Source organism: Centruroides sculpturatus, unplaced genomic scaffold (genome assembly GCF_000671375.1).
Source record: "Centruroides sculpturatus isolate CEXI.00-Female unplaced genomic scaffold, Cexi_2.0 scaffold2139, whole genome shotgun sequence".
Lineage (NCBI taxonomy): Eukaryota > Metazoa > Arthropoda > Arachnida > Scorpiones > Buthidae > Centruroides > Centruroides sculpturatus.
In genome coordinates this window covers 44,246-65,461 of record NW_019386469.1, presented here as the reverse complement: position 1 = coordinate 65,461, position 21,216 = coordinate 44,246, and the positions used below count along the sequence as shown (strand labels likewise).

The 21,216-nt window shown below is 29.1% G+C and overlaps 3 protein-coding genes across 3 annotated transcripts; 2 read left to right on the top strand and 1 right to left on the bottom strand.

Annotated features, from left to right (window-relative positions):
* Positions 1-210: 210 nt before the first annotated feature.
* LOC111615084 (venom metalloproteinase antarease-like TpachMP_A) lies at positions 211-1,567 on the top strand (the record flags this gene model as incomplete). Its single annotated transcript, XM_023356472.1, has 6 exons — positions 211-279; positions 694-860; positions 951-1,003; positions 1,074-1,185; positions 1,255-1,419; positions 1,495-1,567. Coding segments are annotated over 6 exons (639 nt in total), but the record flags the coding sequence as incomplete, so codon positions are not given.
* Positions 1,568-5,792: 4,225 nt separating this feature from the next.
* Positions 5,793-6,669, bottom strand: LOC111615079. Its single transcript, XM_023356466.1, has 3 exons — positions 6,538-6,669; positions 6,004-6,182; positions 5,793-5,929 (listed from the first exon to the last, which is right to left on the bottom strand). The coding sequence occupies exons 1-3, from the start codon at positions 6,593-6,595 to the stop codon at positions 5,819-5,821; spliced, it is 348 nt and encodes a 115-aa protein (XP_023212234.1). The 5' UTR covers positions 6,596-6,669; the 3' UTR covers positions 5,793-5,818.
* Positions 6,670-7,617: 948 nt separating this feature from the next.
* Positions 7,618-15,743, top strand: LOC111615083 (venom metalloproteinase antarease-like TtrivMP_A). The gene is made up of 13 exons (XM_023356471.1): positions 7,618-7,674; positions 8,089-8,255; positions 8,347-8,399; positions 10,767-10,945; positions 11,020-11,109; positions 12,711-12,834; positions 12,921-13,087; positions 13,196-13,264; positions 13,636-13,793; positions 13,855-13,907; positions 13,991-14,102; positions 15,320-15,484; positions 15,559-15,743. The coding sequence occupies exons 1-13, from the start codon at positions 7,618-7,620 to the stop codon at positions 15,608-15,610; spliced, it is 1,446 nt and encodes a 481-aa protein (XP_023212239.1). The 3' UTR covers positions 15,611-15,743.
* Positions 15,744-21,216: the final 5,473 nt, after the last annotated feature.

Genomic DNA, 21,216 nt, shown 5'->3' with positions numbered 1-21,216 from the left:
GATTGGCTATAATGTAATTATCTTAATCTTCACTATCGTTACTTTTTGTTCACAAATAAAAACCCAGCGAAGCGGGTCCTTGCAGCTAGTATTTTATAATTTGTTACCATTTATGAGTTTTCGTGCAGTGTATTAACGTGTTTTTACAATCATTGTAATGAATTATTAATTTTATCATGTTTTAAAAAAGATAATATTGATATATTCAAGGTTCAAAATATAATGGATACGTTAAATCTGCGAATAAAGGTGCGCTTGATTGGAGTTACAGCCTACACTGTGAGTAAAAAGTTCAGAAATATATCAATTAAAACTGCAGGATGACAAATTGTAATTAAATTCTTCACAAAGTGTGAAAGGAGGGAAGAATTGTGAAGTCATAGTAACTTTAATGTGGTGTTTCTTCTAAGCTTTGTAGACTTTAATATGAAGAGTTACATAATTTAATATTTATTTACCCTTTATTATAATTTATTACTTTTATGTAATTAAAGTTAAATTAAATTTTTCTTTTTTAGCTACACATTTTCATTTTGCAATATTTGTTATAATTACATATTTCTTATAAAATAAAAGTTTTGTTACCAAAGTAAAAAGAATATATATCAATCATTATTTTGACTTTTTTACTGGACATTTTATTCTATTTTTTTACAGTGCAATTTCACCTTGACTTTTATTTTCTGTTTTTAGAAAGCAAATGAGCCTTCTTACATCAAACAGAGTGAAATTTCTGATCATAAAGAAGTTTTATCTGCTAATAAATTACTGGGAAATATGATCAAATATTTTTGTCAACACAAAGATGAGAAAGATTTTAAAAAATATAAAAAAGCTGATATAATTATGCTTATAACTAGGTGACAAATTAATTTTATTCTTAGTTTTCTAATCTGCTTAAAGCACTTTTAATTATATTGTTAGTATATCCTTTAATTAATACGTTTTAGACGAGAATTGGGTGATGTATCTCCGAAAGGAGAACTTTTTCGTGGCATAGCAGGTATTTAATTTTACTTATAAAATTCTTAATCACGTCGGTTTTCTTTAAAATATTTATTGAACACTTTCAGGACTAGCAAAATTAGGTGGTGCTTGCGATCCTTGTGGTAAATGCGCAGTTATAACAGACGATGATAATCCAGATTACAGAGATGAAACTATAGCTCACGAATCTGCCCATTCGTAAATAATTTTTCTATTACTAAGAGCAATTAATATTATTTTATCATCTAACAAATATTTTTTTTTTAGAATTGGCAGCCCGCACGATGGAGAAGGCCCCGAAAGAAGTCTCCGCGGGAGTCCAGCAGCTAAGGATTGTCCCGGAAGCGATGGATTTATAATGGGCGATGAGATCGGTGAAAATAAAAGAAAATTTTCTAATTGCTCGCGCGAGAATATTAAATATTTCCTAAGGTAAATATCATTCCTCTGTGTCGAAGTATTTTAAAATAAACATATTTTAATAACTTTTTTTTTCATTTTTAACAGTTTGCCGACTTCCCAATGCGTTATTCAAGATTGCAATAAANACGAATTCTTAGATGTCATTTATATTTTGTGAATGTTAATTAACTCTTTTTTAATTAATTTGATTTAAATTTGACTGCGGCGCCTACTGAAAAACGAAAGAGACTATTTACTGCGTTTCGAAGAACAACAGAATGAGTAACGAAATTCGACAAACTGCTCGTAGGTCTTGTAAAATTAAATTAACCAAAATCAATATTGATACTTTTAAAAGAGACATATGTGACTGGCCCACATTTTGGGCACAGTTCAGAACAGTCATATGTGAAAACGAAATTCAGAAGTTTAATACTTAATACTGATTTTCTGTGTTTTCTTTACGTTACTATAACCAAATGAAAACCTCATAGAAAGTTTTCATGGGGGCATTTCCTTTCGGTGGATCGCCATGTTGTCTCGTTGCCACCGTGTCTCGTTGTAATCATATAAACCATTCTTCATTTCTCTATATTTTTCTTCTTGTCTGAAGATCTCCCTTTGAAGATCTTACGCAGAAAACATTTCTTTTCTTCTCTGATTTTTATTAGAAAATCGCAAAATCGTTGAGATTGCAACGAATTCTCTAAACGAATTACATGTAGTAGATTGATCAATTTATTGACTACTTTACATATTTCCAATTTATCATTTTATACATCTCAAAACTTGTAAATTTTGAATTTTATATTTTATGATACAATTATATTATATGAAATAATTCGCGTAAATAAATCGAGACTTGAAATTTTTGTCCTCCCCTAAGATTAAAAATAAAATACATTTTTCTCGGATTATGAATTTCAAAAATTCTCTAAATCTATTATAAAAACTAAAAAAAATGTAAAATAAAATTCATAGACAAAAAAATACCTTCAGTTTTTCAACAATTGATAATTTATTGTAAACGGTCGTCAACAATACGTTTTGCACTCGATTGGTACAGAAGTGTGTTGACTTTTCGGCATTGAATTTTCCATTCGATGGATGTTTTTTTCTAAATCCTCGAAGCATTCCCGATGTATCCAATGCATTCGTTCGGATCAGTCTAAAAACATCAGACAGTTCATATGAAATAATCTGTCTCTGAGTTACTTAGATGACCTGAACGACTCAATTACTAACGGGAAAGTATAAAGCACAGGGGGCAACCCATTACTAATTTGAAGTAGAGGGCATATATTTAATATTAAATTAATTGAAAATATGTTTGAAAATTGCAGCCCGGTATTGTGACGATGCCACAATAAATAATTGCAAGTAATATCACATACATAGGTGACGAGAAAATAATAAAAGTCTGGCGACGACGAGTTGCATAGCTTTTCCGGCGAGAATTTAAATAGTGTGTTGAGTCATCTGTTGCTGGCTGGAGGTATCGGGGTTTTCTTTGCTTTTGTATCATCTAAATAAGTATGAATTTAGGTATATCGAAATCGAAAAAATGGCGAAAATTTTCACTTTTTTTCTCTTCGATTCGTTATTTTATGACAGATTAGGCTGCAATTTGAAAAAAAAATTGCAGACCTATAAATTCCCACTGTCGTCCAACTGTCAGACTGTCTTTTCTTAATCTCGAGAACGAAGTTAGATGGATGAAAATTGAGGAAAGTTATGTATATCTAAGGAGGAAGAAGTCCCGATTAACTATATGTAAACTTCTGATAAAAATCGGAAGTCACGTTATTTCAATTCAAAATGTTTTTCCTCTAGAAGTAGTTAATAGTTAACCAGCACGACTCTATTCTTAAAGGAAAAGTATGATGTTTAGGGGCAAGCCACTGCTAATTTAAGGTAGGGCATATATTTGAGCATATATTTTAAATTAAATTAATTTCAAATATGATTAAAAATTACAACCCGGCATTGTTACCACGTCACAATAAATGATTGCTCGTTGTGTATGAAAAGCTAAACGATTTTAATTACTGATTGTTATATTAAGCTTTTTAGTAACAATGTTCATTTTATATTTTAATATATGTTCTATACAATACACAAAAAAGAAATGAAGAATTTTCTAAATACAGTTCAAACCTCGGTTTTCGAACATAATTCATTCTTCAAAGTTTTTTTTTAAAACCGAAACAAGTTTTTACATAAGAAATGATATAAAATGAATTAATCCATTTCTGATCTCCAAAATAAAGCCATTTTTAACCTTTTTAGTCACGTATTTCATGCTTAAAATGCCTACAAATGCAATGTAATATATTATATATAATAGAATACTGTATTATATGTAATAAATTTTTTTATATTTAATTTAACTTAAGTACATTTAAACACGAATTCTTGGATGTCATTTATATTTTGTGAATGTTAATTAACTCTTTTTTAATTAATTTGATTTAAATTTGACTGCGGCGCCTACTGAAAAACGAAAGAGACTATTTACTGCGTTTCGAAGAACAACAGAATGAGTAACGAAATTCGACAAACTGCTCGTAGGTCTTGTAAAATTAAATTAACCAAAATCAATATTGATACTTTTAAAAGAGACATATGTGACTGGCCCACATTTTGGGCACAGTTCAGAACAGTCATATGTGAAAACGAAATTCAGAAGTTTAATACTTAATACTGATTTTCTGTGTTTTCTTTACGTTACTATAACCAAATGAAAACCTCATAGAAAGTTTTCATGGGGGCATTTCCTTTCGGTGGATCGCCATGTTGTCTCGTTGCCACCGTGTCTCGTTGTAATCATATAAACCATTCTTCATTTCTCTATATTTTTCTTCTTGTCTGAAGATCTCCCTTTGAAGATCTTACGCAGAAAACATTTCTTTTCTTCTCTGATTTTTATTAGAAAATCGCAAAATCGTTGAGATTGCAACGAATTCTCTAAACGAATTACATGTAGTAGATTGATCAATTTATTGACTACTTTACATATTTCCAATTTATCATTTTATACATCTCAAAACTTGTAAATTTTGAATTTTATATTTTATGATACAATTATATTATATGAAATAATTCGCGTAAATAAATCGAGACTTGAAATTTTTGTCCTCCCCTAAGATTAAAAATAAAATACATTTTTCTCGGATTATGAATTTCAAAAATTCTCTAAATCTATTATAAAAACTAAAAAAAATGTAAAATAAAATTCATAGACAAAAAAATACCTTCAGTTTTTCAACAATTGATAATTTATTGTAAACGGTCGTCAACAATACGTTTTGCACTCGATTGGTACAGAAGTGTGTTGACTTTTCGGCATTGAATTTTCCATTCGATGGATGTTTTTTTCTAAATCCTCGAAGCATTCCCGATGTATCCAATGCATTCGTTCGGATCAGTCTAAAAACATCAGACAGTACATATGAAATAATCTGTCTCTGAGTTACTTAGATGACCTGAACCACTCAATTACTAACGGGAAAGTATAAAGCACAGGGGGCAACCCATTACTAATTTGAAGTAGAGGGCATATATTTAATATTAAATTAATTGAAAATATGTTTGAAAATTGCAGCCCGGTATTGTGACGATGCCACAATAAATAATTGCAAGTAATATCACATACATAGGTGACGAGAAAATAATAAAAGTCTGGCGACGACGAGTTGCATAGCTTTTCCGGCGAGAATTTAAATAGTGTGTTGAGTCATCTGTTGCTGGCTGGAGGTATCGGGGTTTTCTTTGCTTTTGTATCATCTAAATAAGTATGAATTTAGGTATATCGAAATCGAAAAAATGGCGAAAATTTTCACTTTTTTTCTCTTCGATTCGTTATTTTATGACAGAATTTCTTTTTTAAAAACTCTTCGGCAGGGTAATTAATTAATTTGTTTATTTAAAAAAATTAGAAATCGAGTTTAAATATCAAATCTTCATTAAAATTTCCATTTACACCTATTTATAAAGAAATAAAATGAATTTTTCTTATTTAAACGTTGTATTCAGTTAAATATAGGCCTAAATTTATATTTAATCAAACAACATATGAAATTAAAGTTTCTTAAGTTAATTCTTAGCGATTTAAACNTCTTTTAATTCATAATTAAAATTAACAAATAACCGTTCACATCCTTAAACTAAAATTATTCGTAATTGGTTAATTTTTGACTCTGACTTAATGCTCGATAAAAAAATGAGAATGATAAGATAATAAAGAGACATATTTCTCTGTTTCTTTCTTTTAGTTGTTTCTAAATCTGTCTATACTAACGGGTCAGAAAGTTATATTGCACTGAGCGACGAATGAGAAATATGCTAAGAGCTATCATAACAAACAGTAAATGACTAAAATTTAAAAACTAAAAGGTAAAAAAAAAATGATTTATATCCAGGCAAAATTTTAAAACTGAATAAAACTAACTATTGTTAGTGGTCCATCTTCATCGATATGAAATGCTGCTCCTTTTTCTTTATTTCTGAACAGTTTCTGTTTAAAATTACCTACATCAGCCTTAAAACACAAAGAAGATTGAGCAGTTAGGTTATTTTTATACGTAATTATAATGAAAAATAAATTTAAAATACCGAATAATGTTTATTTTCATCATTTAAATGAGTTATAGTAAAATTGTCCGCTATTAGTTGATCAGCAGGTTCCAATATTATATCTACGTCTTGTTCGTCAACACGAAACGTAATTCTCTTTTCTCCAGATTTTAATGTCTTCAAAGTTGGGTAAAATACATCAACTCGATCTGGATTATCTGAGATAAAATACGGTTTAAATTACTTATCTAAATTTCGGTTAAGGTAAATTTGACAGCGTAAAGAATTGATATCGAGGAGCCAAACGATTGTTAATAGAAATAAATGGAAAGGCGGGATAAACTACGTATAAAAGTTTAATGTCGTTTGTAAAGTAAAATAGAAAATTTATGCAAGAGATCATACATTTAAAACAGTAATGCTCTTTGAAATATGTAAAAATGCAAGCTAATAAAAATAAAGAAATTTATAATAAACCTGCAGAAAGTTTATTGATAATATATATAACTCTATTTTTCGGTTGTTTCTAGAACTTATTTAAAATATATGTTATATAAATTCTTATTTACTTACCAATTGGTGAAGCCAAAACGACTGTAGAAAATATAAAAATCGTTAGTAAGGAAAACATAGTTTATAAAAATTAAAATTCTAATTCATTTATAGATATCACTACTTCGGAGTAGAATTGGCCTTTAATTTCTTCTCATCTAAAAGATTTATTATATATATATATATATTTATGAAAGAATATATAAATAGGTAATTGTACTTTGGATATTTATCTTCTGAATATAATCTATTAATATAATCAATATTGATATTGATTATATATCACATAATATATTATTCTAGCTCGTACTAACTTATGTTTATAGTAAATAAAATGAAAATTCAATTTGAAGAATAAATTTATTTCAATATTTATTTTAACCCAGATGACGTTTTATATTTAACACTTTAAAATTTTAGAATTTTCATTTTGTAGCGGAAATCATCATCAAAAATGAAAAAAATATCAAGTGTTTTCTTATAACATGCTTTTTGTTTGAAACAGTAATTTATAAAATTTATCTTTGTATCTTATAACATTGTCAGAGGTGTCTAGCTGACAAATAATGCGTTTGAATATCGAAAAAACGGAAAAGCGGAAGAATCGACATCACATAAGCGTACTGTATGATTTTTCGGACGATCGTTTGTATCTAATTTCTTCTAGAAATGGCTCTTAGACACATTTTAGAAAAATAATTCGATTTACGTGTAAAGAAATAATACAGTTATTCATAAATTCAACGAATAATGTTAAGCCAGATGTTAACTAATAGTAAGATGTTAGACTAACTCACGGGTTTTTAACCTTGTTTTGTTCCATTAACCCCTTTCCAGTAAGGTGAAAATCACGGACCTCTTCTGAGAATAATGTTTTTAGTTGATGCACAATTTTTCCAAACTTTCCTAATTCAGAAGAAATCAAAGTCTATTTAACTATGGCATTAGTGTGAGTAAGCTGAAATCCTTCGTATCATAATTTATTACTATTTGTGAGTTTTCGTGTAGTGTTTTAATGGTTTTTTTAATACAATCAATGTAATAAATTGTTAATTTTATGTTGTTTTATAGAATATTGATATATTCTAGGTTCAAAATATAATGGATACGTTAAATCTGCGAATAAAGGTGCGCTTGATCGGAGTTACAGAATACAATGTAAGTAGAATGCTGAGAAATATATTAATTAAAACTGCAGGATGACAAATTGTAATTAAATTCTTCACAACGTGTGAAAGGGGACGACTTGTGAAGACATTTTTACTTTAATGTAATCTTTTTTATAAACTTTGTAAACTTTTATCATATAGAGCTACAAAATTTAATAGCCTACTTGGTTATCCTTTATTACATAAAAGTAATAAATTATAATAAAGTTATGTTATAATTTTATTATTTAGCTACAATTTTTATATTGTAATATTTGTTATCATTAAATATTTCTTATAAAATAAAAGTCTTGTTACGAAAGTAAAGTAAATGTATATCAATCTTTATGTTACTTTTTTACTGACGATTTTATTATATTTTTTACACAGCAATTTTTTTTAAATTTTTATTTTCTGTTTTCAGGAAGAAAATGAACCTAATTACATCAAACAGAGTGAAATTGCTGGGCATAAAGGAATTATATCTGTTAATCAATTAATAAGAAATATGATGGATTATTTTTGTCAACACCAAAATGACAAAGGTTTTGAAAAATATAAAAAAGCTAATATAATTATGCTTATAACTAGGTGACAAATTAATTTTATTCTTAATTTTCTAATCTGTTTAAAGCACTTTTAATTATAACGGTAATACTTTATATTCTTTACTGCGTTTTAGACGAACATTTGGTAATCTATATCCGGATGGAAAACTTTTTACATGCATAACAGGTATTTAATTTTACTTATAAATTCTTAATTACATTACCTAATGGCGCTATCTCTAAATGAATTCAATAAAATATTTAATTCATTCATCCCTAAATGAATTAAATATTTTATTGAATTCATTTATGGATAGCGCCTTTAGTGCTGCGGCTTGCGACTCTTGCGGTTAATATGGAGCCGTTAATGTCGGTGACGATCCTCTTTATAGAGATGAAATTATAGCTCACGAATCTGCTCATTTGTAAATAATTTTTGTATTACAAAGAACAATTAAAGTCATTTTATCATCTAACAAATATTTTTCTAGAATGGGCAGCCCTCACGACGGGGAAGGCCTCGAAAAGGAGTCCAGGGGTTAAGGGTTGTCCCGGAAGCGATGGATTTATAATGGGCGATGAGATTGGTGAAAATAAAAGAAAATTTTCTAATTGTTCGCACGAGAATATTAAATATTTCCTAAGGTAAATATAATTCCTCTGTGTCAAAGTATTTTAAAATAAAGACATTTTAATAACTTTTTTTATTTTTAACAGCTTGCCGACTTTCCAATGTATTACTCGAGATTGCAAAAAATAAAAAATGATACAATAATGTAAACAATCCTATGAACTGTCTCCAATAATTAGGCTATAGAATATTATAAAATTTCTAATTTGTGAAGTAGAAAACTATAAACTAACAGAATTGTAATACTTTTAACGGTAAATGACGATAAAATAATTTTAAACGATTAATTTATTTTGTATAAATAAATAACATTTTTTCCTTTCGTTGCAAATCATCTAATACGTTTTACAATGGATTTAATATAAATTCATTATTTATTTTTTAATGCATAGCATCAGTGACGATTTATTTAAATGTTATTTAAACTTCCTTTGCTAAAGAAAAAGGGGTTAATTAAATGCATAAAATAAAATTGCAAAAGAAACTAGTAATATAGAAAAACATTCATTAGTAATATGTTGAAATCTTTCTTAACACAATAATTAACTTTTAAAATATAGAAAAGTTAAAGTTGATTTTTAGTCTTGCAAACCCGCAGTCCTCTGGTTAAGAACCCCTGGCCTAACTCCACATCGAACAGTAGCCCAGGATCGTCCTGACAGTAATTAACATTGTGTCGGTGTCTTGGGTCAATTAAACATTATTCCCAAAAGAGGTCGTGATTTTCGCCTTACTGGAAAGGGGTTGGTGGAATAAAACAAGGTTAAGAACAAGTAAGTTAGGCTAATATCTTGCTATATGGTAACATCTGGCTTAAAATTACTCGTTGAATTTATGTATAATTCTATTAGGTTTTTACATGTAAATCGAATTTTTTTACAATGAATCTAAGAGCCATTTCTGAAAAAAATTAGATATAAACAATCATCCGAAAAATCATACAGTATACTTTGGTGAGGTCAATTGTTCCACTTTTCCTTTTCGATATTCAAACGCATTATGTATCAGCTAAACACCTCTGAGAATGTTATAAGATACGAAGATAAATTTTATAAATTACTGTTTCAAACATATAGCATATATGATAACAAAACATATATATTTTTTTCATTTTTGACGACGCTACATAGTCAAAATACTAAAATTTTAAAATGTTAAATATAAAGCATTTATCTAATTTAAAATAAATCTTGAAATAGATTTATTCTTTAAATCGAAATCTCATTCTATTTACAATAAACAGTTAGTACAACATAGAATAATATATCTTGATATATATTATTTTATGTTGTAGTATGAGTATAATGACGATTATATATCAATATTGATTATATCAATAGATTACATTCAAAAGTTAAAACATCCAAAGTACAATTACCTATCTATGAATTATTGTATAAATATACATATGTTATAATAAATCCTTTAGATGAGAAGAAATTAAAGGCCAATTCTACTCCGAAGTAGTGATATCTATAAATGAATTAGAATTTTTATTTTTGTAAACTATGTTTTCCTTACTACAGATTTTTCTATTTTCTACAGTCGTTTTGGCTACGCCAATTGGTAAGTAAATAAGAATTTATATAACATATATTTTAAAGAAGTTCTAGAAACAACCGTAAAATAGAGTTATATATATTATCAATAAACTCTTTCTGCAGGTTTATTATAAATTTCTTTATTTTTATTAGCTTGCATTTTTACATATTTCAAAGAGCATTACTGTTTTAAATGTATGATCTCTTGCATAAATTTTCTATTTTACTTTACAAACGACATTAAACTTTTATACGTAGTTTATCCCGCCTTTCCATTTATTTCTATTAACAATCGTTTGGCTCCTCGATATCAATTCTTTACGCTGTCAAATTTACCTTAACCGAAATTTAGATAAGTAATTTAAACCGTATTTTATCTCAGATAATCCAGATCGAGTTGATGTATTTTACCCAACTTTGAAGACATTAAAATCTGGAGAAAAGAGAATTACGTTTCGTGTTGACGAACAAGACGTAGATATAATATTAGAACCTGCTGACCAACTAATAGCGGACAATTTTACTATAACTCATTTAAATGATGAAAATAAACATTATTCGGTATTTTAAATTTATTTTTCATTATAATTACGTATAAAAATAACCTAACTGCTCAATCGTCTTTGTGTTTTAAGGCTGATGTAGGTAATTTTAAACAGAAACTGTTCAGAAATAAAGAAAAAGGAGCAGCATTTCATATCGATGAAGATGGACCACTAACAATAGTTAGTTTTATTTAGCTTTAAAATTTTACTTCAAAATAAATGAAATCTTTGTATTCAATTTTCATAAATAATATACAGTAATACCTCGACTTGCGCTACCCCGACTTACGCGAACTCGGAGTTACGCGATTTTCAAATCTCGTCAATTCGTCTTTTGTTTAAGCGCCACGCAACTCTTGATTACTCACTCCCCTCACACTATTGTTTAGCTCACGTGTTCGGACATGCCGCGCGGAATCGACACATAGCTACAATTTATTTTGTGTTATTTATTTCTGTGTTTGTTTGATCTACGGAGATTTGAGAGACTCTATTTGGTGATTTCTTACAACCGTGAACGAATCAAAAGACGAGATAAGATTAACGAGAACGTTTATTAGGTTACATACATCCGACTTGGATTTTACACAAATTGCAAAATTATACCCCGACTTACGCGAATTTGACTTACGCGGTTATCGCTCGGTCCCACCTATCGCGTAAGTTCGGGGTATTACTGTATAACAGTTTAAATATTAAGTATTTAACTTTTAGTTTTCAAATTTTTGGTCATTTACTGTTTATTATGATAGTATCTTGGCATATTTCTCATTCGTCGCGCAGTGCAATGTGAGTTTTTGTACCTTCGTTTAGTATGGACAGATTTGGGAACAACTAAAGTAAATGATAAGATAATTAACGCAGAGAGATATGTCTCTTTATTATCTGATTATTCCAATTATTTATCAAGTATTAAAGATCATAGTCAGAAATTAACTACTTACGAATAATTTTACTTTAAGAATATAAACTGTTGTTATTTGTTATTTTCAATTATAAATGAAAATAACACTGTTGCAATGAAATACTGTAGAAGTAGCAATCAAAAATTAAAATGTAGTTAATAAAAGATGAATAATTGAGAATATTATAGAATAAAAGAGAACATTGGAAACACTAACATAAAAACAAAAATAAAAAATCATCCGTAAAGTGTAAAAATCTTTTTACAACTTATTTACTGTTTTACTTAAGTAAAGCTCCATCACACGTTTAACGTTAAACTAACAATTTTTCCCTTAATATCTCCTCGACTAGTAAACCGATTGGGTTGAAATTTAAAATATTTACTGTCCACGACGAGTACTCTGGACATCTTAAATTTTGAATAAAATCGTTGAATCGTTATTGACTTACGCGATCGGCATTTTGTCGCTTGGATTTACAACGAGAGAGAACAGACACCGAGCTTCCAAACAATGAAGGAGTCTGCATATGTTTAATAGCTCATTCTAGAACCGCTTGTCTGCTGTTTACTCTTTTGAAAGTTTTTTTAAGAAGGCATTTTTTTTCCATACCCACCATGAGTTTGGCCGGGTTTACAATGGGGCTATCGGATGGTGGCGAAACAGAAACTGACCGAGATACTTATGGGATTAATCCCAGATCCCTCAAAGCGCTAGGTCATAAGGAAAATAATTAATAGTTTTAGTAACTTTTATGCTTTTATAGATTAAACTTATTATTAAGTTTCGGTACATTAATCGTAGTATAATAAAAATTGTTTATAAAAATTTAGATCAATATAAATATCAGTTCTTCAAAATTTTATTTGCTTCTAGAATGGAATTATCAATTCCAAATTGAAAATCATGCCTTATGAATCCAACGAATTGATCAAAGACGGGAAAAAAGCTCACCGAATTACAAAAATTATATCGAACAAACGTCAATTCAATGACGTGGGTAAGTTGCAATTCCTATAAATTGTCTACGTGTTACATTAAAAATTATATAAACTTTACTCGATTTTTTCTCGTGATTTATTTTAGTGATTCCTCCAAACATAAGAAACATGTACACGAATCAAAAGATGAAGAAATTAAGCTATGACCAATGCATAGTGATAGAATATTTGTTGGTAACTGAAAGCAGTTTCACACATCAATTTTCGAGTATTGAAGATATTAAAGTCCATTTATCTCTTATGTTTGTCGGAGTAAGATATATTTTGTGCTTAATGTTACTCATCGTAATAATTATAAGAAAAAATTTAATTTAAAGAAGTTTAAAATTGTTGGGAATTCAAACCCATTTTACTCCTTAGGCTCAAAATTTGATTGATACTCTACATTTGGGAATTAAACTTCGTTTGATTGCATTGTCGCTCTTTACTGTAAGTACATATGTTTATTTATGAATAGATAAGAAAAGAGGAGAAAGAGAGGCTACAGAATGGGAAAGAGAGAGGAGATAAGGGAAAAAGAAAGAAACATAGAGAGAGAGGCGATAGAATGAAGAGAGAAAAAAAGAAAAGGGGAATGGAGAGAATGCAGAGAGGAGAAAGAAAATGGGGAGAGGGAAAGGAAAGGAGTGGATGGATAGAGTGAAGAAAAAATGGAGAGAGAAGGAAAGAAAGGAGTAAACGGGGAGAAAAAGGAAAGTGAGAATGAAAAGAGGAGAAAGACGAGTGAATGGAGAAACAAAGAGACAGGGACAGAGAGATATAGAAATCATTTATTTTCATTATATTGTTTTTATTTTCAGAAAAGAAATGAGCCTTCTTTCATAGAAAGTAGTACAATTCCGGGAGAAAGACGTCTTCTCCATTCCGAAAAACTGCTCGATGAAATGTCAAATTATTATTGTAAACTAAGAAGGGATCCAATAGTCAAGCAGGCAGATATAATTATGCTTATAACTAGGTTTGTATCAAACTTGATTCATTTGTATAATGATTTACAATAATTCTTTCATATTTCTCAGGAGAAAACTGGGAGACATTAATTCCAACGGAATTATATCTGACGGTACCGTAGGTATTTGTCATTTTTCTTTTCCTAAAGCACACTTTATAAATTTTTATTAAATTTATAAAAATATATTTGGAATATTTTTGTAGGAATTGCAAACTTAGGAGGCGCTTGTAATCCATGTTTAAAATGTGGTATAGTGGAAGATGATGATTCTTATGTCGATAGAGATGATACTTTTGCTCACGAATCGGCACATTTGTAAGTAATCGGCTCTTATAATAAGTTACAGCACAAGAAAATAACATTTATGAATCATTTCAATTCCTAATTGTTACTTCGTAAATGACTATATACAGTTTTATAAAAAGTAGTAACTTATAAAGTATTATAAATCGTCTTATATGAAAAAATATTTCTTCACTTTAATCCATAACAGCTTTTATTTCAATCTTGTTATGTGTTCGACCGAACCTACAATAGTTTATCCAGATGGTTTAGCAGTGTTTAATTAATAGCTTCTAGCTTCGAGATAGAAAAGTGTTGTTACAGGAAACTTATACGATCTCATCACTTTTCCAAATGATTTCATAAAGCATAGATATTTAAACTTTGTTTGAATGTTATATCTCATAATAAATAAAGCAGTTTAATAAAAAGTATTATTTATAATAAAAAAATAGTCACAAGAATATTAACTTATACAAAAAACTTGTGTCATTTTTCATCAATTTGGATGTTAATGAACACTAGTCTCATAGGTTACTTTGTGAGCTAGTAGAGGCAGAGTAAGACACCACGAGCTATCTGTTACAGAAGAGATATTTTGCTGAATAAATTTATTATTTTATTAAGAATAACGCATATTTGACTTACTTTACTACGAGATATAAAACTTAATATAAGAAATTATGGTTAATAATAAGGTTTTATTAATAAAAATGATCATTTTATTTTGAAAAGATATGATTTCAAACACCCTTCATTTTATTGTTATTTAAAATTGTTTGTCTGTTTGTTCGAGTATCGTATGCACCGATTTCTAAGACAGTTAGTGCATATATTCAGGATAGACTTGGGAAGAAAATAGAATACTTTCGAATTCAGGCCTATCTGTCTGACTGTTCGAGTATGAAGTCAGAACGGCTGAATACATCTCATGATATAGAATTTATTTAAAGTAAATTTCGACGTAAAAATGATTTTTTTTTCTTTGTAGTATCTATTATATTACTTATAAGTTTAGTACAAGTACTGTACATATATTTTTATAAGTGTGTAAATATTTATATGAATATATTACCTTTATTTCACATGTCATTTTCTCGAGCGAAGCCGGTTATTTAGGCTAATTACAGTATATATATATATATAAGACTTTGACTTATTTGATTAAGATATATAAATATTTAATATTTATACATATATCATACAAATAATAAGATAATTATAGATCAATTTAGAAACATCTGTTTTAGAATTGGAAGTCCTCATGACGGAGAAGACGAAGAAGATAGCTTACCTGGCAGTCCAACAGCAGTACATTGTCCAAGTGAAGATGGTTATATTATGGGTGATGGTACAGGTGCAAATAAAATGAAATTCTCTTCGTGTTCCAGAGAAAATATTTTATATTTTCTAAGGTAAGTGACATTTTATCTAATTAAAATTAATGATTTAAAGTAAATATTACTTTATATACTTTTGTGTTTAACAGGTTTCCTAGGGCCGATTGTCTTTTTGACGATTGTTACGATGATCGAAAATAACGTAATTATAGTATATAAAGCATATTTTATATGTAAATATCCAATATATTGGTGATGTTCACATAATATTCATTTATTTCTGGAAATATTCTGTAGAAATAACACTTCGTCAAATAAATAAAATTTATATCTATTCATCTTATTTATTTCAATGTTCTACTCAAGTAATTATTAATTTAGGGACATACAAGAAGTGGCTTTTAATTTAATTTTTTTTACTAGGCAGTAAAAGTATAGGATATTTTTACTAAATCATTACGAATTTGATCATTAAAGCAAGCTGATAATCGAATGGTGAGGTACAAAGCCTGAAAAATTGGAGTTGTACTCTAAAATACGTTATTCAGAAGGAAAAAAAATACTCTTTAATTTCTTCGGCCATGTGATATTCAAGAATACAACTATAAAAATTATCGTATACGTTAAAGAATACAAAAACAAATTGTCGTTTACAAAGCCGAAAATTTCCTCCAACATATAGTCAGATTTGATGGTGACCTTGCGGTCACAGTATTGTTAATTATTGTGTTAAGAAAGAAGCCAACATATTGTTAATAAATATGTTTCTATATTACTAGTTTCTTTTGTAATTTTATTTTATGTATTTAATTAAAACGCTATGTTTAGCGAACAAAAGTTTAAATAACATTTAAATAAATCGTCACTGATGCTATGCATTAAAAAATAAATAATGAATTTATATTAAATCCATTGTAAAACGTATTAGATGATTTGCAACGAAAAGAAAAAATGTTATTTATTTATGCAAAACAAATTAATCGTTTAAAATTATTTTATCGTCATTTACCGTTAAAAGTATTACAATTCTGTTAGTTTATAGTTTTCTACTTCACAAATTAGAAATTTTATAATATTCTATAGCCTAATTATTGGAGACAGTTCATAGGATTGTTTACATTATTGTATCATTTTTTATTTTTTGCAATCTCGAGTAATACATTGGAAAGTCGGCAAGCTGTTAAAAATAAAAAAAGTTATTAAAATGTCTTTATTTTAAAATACTTTGACACAGAGGAATTATATTTACCTTAGGAAATATTTAATATTCTCGTGCGAACAATTAGAAAATTTTCGTTTATTTTCACCAATCTCATCGCCCATTATAAATCCATCGCTTCCGGGACAACCCTTAACCCCTGGACTCCTTTTCGAGGCCTTCCCCGTCGTGAGGGCTGCCCATTCTAGAAAAATATTTGTTAGATGATAAAATGACTTTAATTGTTCTTTGTAATACAAAAATTATTTACAAATGAGCAGATTCGTGAGCTATAATTTCATCTCTATAAAGAGGATCGTCACCGACATTAACGGCTCCATATTAACCGCAAGAGTCGCAAGCCGCAGCACTAAAGGCGCTATCCATAAATGAATTCAATAAAATATTTAATTCATTTAGGGATGAATGAATTAAATATTTTATTGAATTCATTTAGAGATAGCGCCATTAGGTAATGTAATTAAGAATTTATAAGTAAAATTAAATACCTGTTATGCATGTAAAAAGTTTTCCATCCGGATATAGATTACCAAATGTTCGTCTAAAACGCAGTAAAGAATATAAAGTATTACCGTTATAATTAAAAGTGCTTTAAACAGATTAGAAAATTAAGAATAAAATTAATTTGTCACCTAGTTATAAGCATAATTATATTAGCTTTTTTATATTTTTCAAAACCTTTGTCATTTTGGTGTTGACAAAAATAATCCATCATATTTCTTATTAATTGATTAACAGATATAATTCCTTTATGCCCAGCAATTTCACTCTGTTTGATGTAATTAGGTTCATTTTCTTCCTGAAAACAGAAAATAAAAATTTAAAAAAAATTGCTGTGTAAAAAATATAATAAAATCGTCAGTAAAAAAGTAACATAAAGATTGATATACATTTACTTTACTTTCGTAACAAGACTTTTATTTTATAAGAAATATTTAATTATAACAAATATTACAATATAAAAATTGTAGCTAAATAATAAAATTATAACATAACTTTATTATAATTTATTACTTTTATGTAATAAAGGATAACCAAGTAGGCTATTAAATTTTGTAGCTCTATATGATAAAAGTTTACAAAGTTTATAAAAAAGATTACATTAAAGTAAAAATGTCTTCACAAGTCGTCCCCTTTCACACGTTGTGAAGAATTTAATTACAATTTGTCATCCTGCAGTTTTAATTAATATATTTCTCAGCATTCTACTTACATTGTATTCTGTAACTCCGATCAAGCGCACCTTTATTCGCAGATTTAACGTATCCATTATATTTTGAACCTAGAATATATCAATATTCTATAAAACAACATAAAATTAACAATTTATTACATTGATTGTATTAAAAAAAACCATTAAAACACTACACGAAAACTCACAAATAGTAATAAATTATGATACGAAGGATTTCAGCTTACTCACACTAATGCCATAGTTAAATAGACTTTGATTTCTTCTGAATTAGGAAAGTTTGGAAAAATTGTGCATCAACTAAAAACATTATTCCCAGAAGAGGTCCGTGATTTTCACCTTACTGGAAAGGGATTAATGGAACAAAACAAGGTTAAAAACCCGTGAGTTAGTCTAACATCTTACTATTAGTTAACATCTGGCTTAACATTATTCGTTGAATTTATGAATAACTGTATTATTTCTTTACACGTAAATCGAATTATTTTTCTAAAATGTGTCTAAGAGCCATTTCTAGAAGAAATTAGATACAAACGATCGTCCGAAAAATCATACAGTACGCTTATGTGATGTCGATTCTTCCGCTTTTCCGTTTTTTCGATATTCAAACGCATTATTTGTCAGCTAGACACCTCTGACAATGTTATAAGATACAAAGATAAATTTTATAAATTACTGTTTCAAACAAAAAGCATGTTATAAGAAAACACTTGATATTTTTTTCATTTTTGATGATGATTTCCGCTACAAAATGAAAATTCTAAAATTTTAAAGTGTTAAATATAAAACGTCATCTGGGTTAAAATAAATATTGAAATAAATTTATTCTTCAAATTGAANTCACATTATATATATTAAATATATATTTTAAACATCTTAGCTGCAATTTTGATTAAGAATCTCTTGTTTCTATAGGCAAACGCTCGCTTTCAGGGCTTTCAGGCGGTATGGTGAAAGAAAGACGAAGATAACTCAATTGTTTATATAGTTTTAAGTAGTATAATTCCTAATTACGCCACAGACATTATACAATAGTTTTTATATTAAATACATTGAAATTTAGTTATTTTTCCGAGTATTAATAAAGTATATTTAAACTGTTTTATAACGATAACGAAAGAGCATCAATGTATTCGGAGGGTCGGCACCTCTTCTATCTCTGTCAGGACTGACACCAGTGTAACATCTGTTCAGTCGAGATTGTTAACTTAAGTCACGCGAGCGGTCGCATGTGCGGGCGATCGGGCGGATGGAGCGAGAGACAGCGCGCCGGAAGTGACTCGAACAAAGACAAGGTTAACTAAACAATTTATTAATAAAAGTAGAATTTTATATATTTTATACATGTAATATCGTTAACGATCTCAAAATATGTCTAAATATTCCCCGGGGTCGCGTGGAATAGTGAGAGAGTTCACAGGCTATTCGCGTGGCGATAAATACGTGAAGTTTGGTTGATTCGCTAGTAGGTCTTGAGTTTCTTGACGACGAAGTTAGTCCAGTTAGGCAATCAAGTATTCCGGTTCGGCAACGACGTTAATCCAAATAAGAGGCACTTAATAAGTCCGATGGATGACAAAGTTAATCCAGTGGAAAGCGCACACAGCGCACACGTAAAGGGATACGGAACTGGAGACTGCGTCTCTTGTAGGACGGGACAACGACTGCACTTTTTGGAGAACGGCCGACGACTGCCTCAATTTTTCAGTTTCTTGTTATCTTAAACCGATAAACTTAAGACAATAGATCGGAAGGTTACGTGAAAGCGTCACTTTCGCTGCTGAGAAGTCACACAACGATTAGCTCCCAGGTGTGAAAGTTGACAGTTATGCGACAAAATGGTATTTTTAGGAAGTTATGTTATGAGTTAAGCACGTAAACAAATTACGTATTGCTGAGTCTCACATCTACATCTCCTTATAATTGCACGTTCTCCGATGCTTTATTTGATTATAGTTGGCTCATTCTACAAACATTTTTATAATTGACGCATTACATGTTTAATTAAAATAGCACTACTTAGAGTTATTCCAAAGTGTACTTTAACTTCTAATAATTTTACTTTATCTTCAAAAGAAAGGCGCTTACATTTTAACATTTTAAAAATTTTATTTTACACGTGTACTATATAACAACAGATCACTACAAACTTGTGTTATGTACGACCTTTACGCAGGAAGAGTTCATTTCTTTTCTACAGAGATGGTTACTTTTTGTGTATACTTCATCTGCATGCCCACAGTTGCATGCTCTTCCCACTCTATCAATCAGCTGATTAATGCTTTGAAAAAAAACATGGAGTATTCCTCTGCCAAATTGACTACTGCACTGGTTTTTGGTTAACAGCTACTAATAACAATAAAAATTCGAAAACTTTCAAGAAATGAAATTCAAACCATAAAGAATGCTGAATGAAAGCAATTAAAATTTGTAAATGTACTGTGCAGGTGGTTATAATTTACCTTACAGTACTCAGAGCGGTGTAGAAAAGAATCCATTCTACGGATGACGGTGAAAACTGCTGATTATCACAATAAGAATATGGGAAAGGAAATTTGCAAATAAAAAGTTAGTTAGTTTTCATGACAACAGATAATGTCATCTGTTGTCATGAAAACTAACTAACTTTTTATTGGTGCGCTAAAAAACAAAAATACTTCGTGAAAAAACAAGTATAATCTTTATTTTACGTTTTAGTGATTTAATGTATTACGTTTCCTGTAAATTTTACATAGGAATGGTTCGTATATTCAATATCTGAACTTTTAGTAAGAAAAATGCTGAAAACGTAATAGGATATGGTTCAAATTAACTAGAAGCATGTTTTAAAAAATAACAGCCTGAAACGTTTTATCCTGATTTTCAGTCAAGCAAATAATTAAACATTACTTTGGTAAATTCGACTTTTCAAATAGACTTATAATAAAGATTTCGCGAAATCATAACTACCTCTTGGCAAAGGTATTTCACTAACAAAGGCTCGTCCTTCCTGCAGATACCCACGGTTCCTTCTAACAATTACTGGGAAAACTTCACGCTTTATAGCGTGCCTCGTGCGACTCATGTGAGACTGGCTGCAATACACTAACACGAGAAATTGGAATATTGTAACACATTTTCTTTCACCAACCATGTAATGATGATGTGAAATTCAATCATTGCTGGTTTCTTAGTTTTTCGGGTAAACTAAGAAACAAGCAAAAAAACGTAATTTCGAAAATGTTTCCTATGCTTTTAGATGGTAATAAATAAAATCCGAAAAATTACCAGTGTTCTAATCACTAAAAAACATTCCAGATTACGAATGACGTCATCGGCGCCTTGTAACACACGTTGCAAAATCACGACAACTGGGAGCACACGTGTAAACTTCCTATAAAAGGACTGGAGTGTTGA